At 42.7% G+C, this 1,259-nt stretch overlaps 1 protein-coding gene across 3 annotated transcripts in view; it reads left to right on the plus strand.

Annotated features, from left to right (window-relative positions):
* The first annotated feature begins 443 nt into the window (after positions 1-443).
* The window catches only part of LOC122078735 (ribosomal RNA small subunit methyltransferase NEP1-like), a 7,326-nt gene continuing 6,510 nt past the window's right edge, over positions 444-1,259 (plus strand). Inside the window, exons 1-2 of one of the 3 annotated variants that reach the window (XM_042644838.1) lie at positions 444-883; positions 1,064-1,156. In XM_042644838.1, coding sequence (XP_042500772.1) covers positions 605-883; positions 1,064-1,156 — 372 coding nt within the window. In that variant the 5' untranslated portion in view covers positions 444-604. The remainder of the gene's footprint in view (positions 884-1,063; positions 1,157-1,259) is intronic. The other 2 variants (XR_006140169.1, XM_042644837.1) reach the window with 2 other exon arrangements.

The raw sequence follows: 1,259 nt of genomic DNA on the forward strand, positions 1-1,259 counted from the left end.
TCTTTGGGATTCGAATCCTCTCCTAAGCGGTGATCGCCCAAGTCTTGTCCATAGCTACCTAGGTGATCGCCACGTGTCCAAACGGTGATCCAACAACTCTAGGTGCCTCTGTTCTAGTCAGTAGAAGCTCAGCCATTGGATTGCTGCTTGGACCATAAAAACAAAGCATAAACACGTAGAAGATTTACAACAAATGGTTAGTCCTTTATGAGAGGGCAACCTTATTGTACAATTCTTTTGTGAAGCAAGGGGTAAGGTTGTGTACATTTGCCCCTCTCAGACCCTCTGCAATAACGAAACCTCATGCACTAGGAGTGAATTAATCCTTACGACAACTTGCTTTAACGTGGTTCTGCCTTTTGCTTAACCAATTTCCGCTTACTTGACTGATCCCAGACCCAGTTTCACCCCTATATTGATAAGAACTGGTTTGTCAGACCGGTTCAGAATGATTCGTATCAGAATCGTCTCTGACCGATTCCGCCATCAATTACACGTTTTTAAACCCTGTTTGTGACGCAGAGCGGGAGTGAAATAGAGAGCTATAGAGCGGCTGCACAGACGATACAGAGAGCGAGCGAGAGAGAGAGAGAGAGAAAGAGAGATGGTGAGGCCTTACAAGGTGAAAGGGTTTAAGCGGAAGAAGAGAGAAGAAGTATACGACGAAGATGAAGAACTGAAAGAGGAGGCGGAGGATGATGAACGGGAGACAGCAGCAGCAGAAGCAGGGGCAGAAGGAGAAGAGGAAGAAGACAAGAGGAGAGCAGAGGAGGCCGTGGATGAACTTCCCGGGATTCCAATAGTGCCGACCAATGCGCACTCAGGGGCTGGGGTCATAGTCATTCTAGAGAGGGCTTCTTTGGAAGTCGCGAAAGTCGGAAAGGTTTATAAACTACCCAGTACCATCATCTTCTTATTCTTCTAGGCTTTTGGTTTTTAGTATTAGGTTTTCTTTTTGGACATTTTGGGTCTTCTATTTGTGAATTTTATTTTTATTTTGAGTGTTAAATTTGACTTTTTCCCCCTCTTTCAAAATCATTAGTATCTGTTCTTGTTTCTGCAGACTTACCAACTTCTAAATTCGGATGATCACGTCAACTTTTTGCTGAAGCATGGAAAAGATCCTAAAAATTACAGGCCTGACATTGCTTTCCAGGTTTGTCAGAATCTGGATACAGATTTACTTGAAGTGAAAAGAAATCAAGTGGAGTACGACCCATTTTTCTTTGTCCTTTTTTTTTTTTTTTTTTTTTTTTTTT

This window comes from Macadamia integrifolia, chromosome 5, assembly GCF_013358625.1.
Source record: "Macadamia integrifolia cultivar HAES 741 chromosome 5, SCU_Mint_v3, whole genome shotgun sequence".
Taxonomy (NCBI): domain Eukaryota; kingdom Viridiplantae; phylum Streptophyta; class Magnoliopsida; order Proteales; family Proteaceae; genus Macadamia; species Macadamia integrifolia.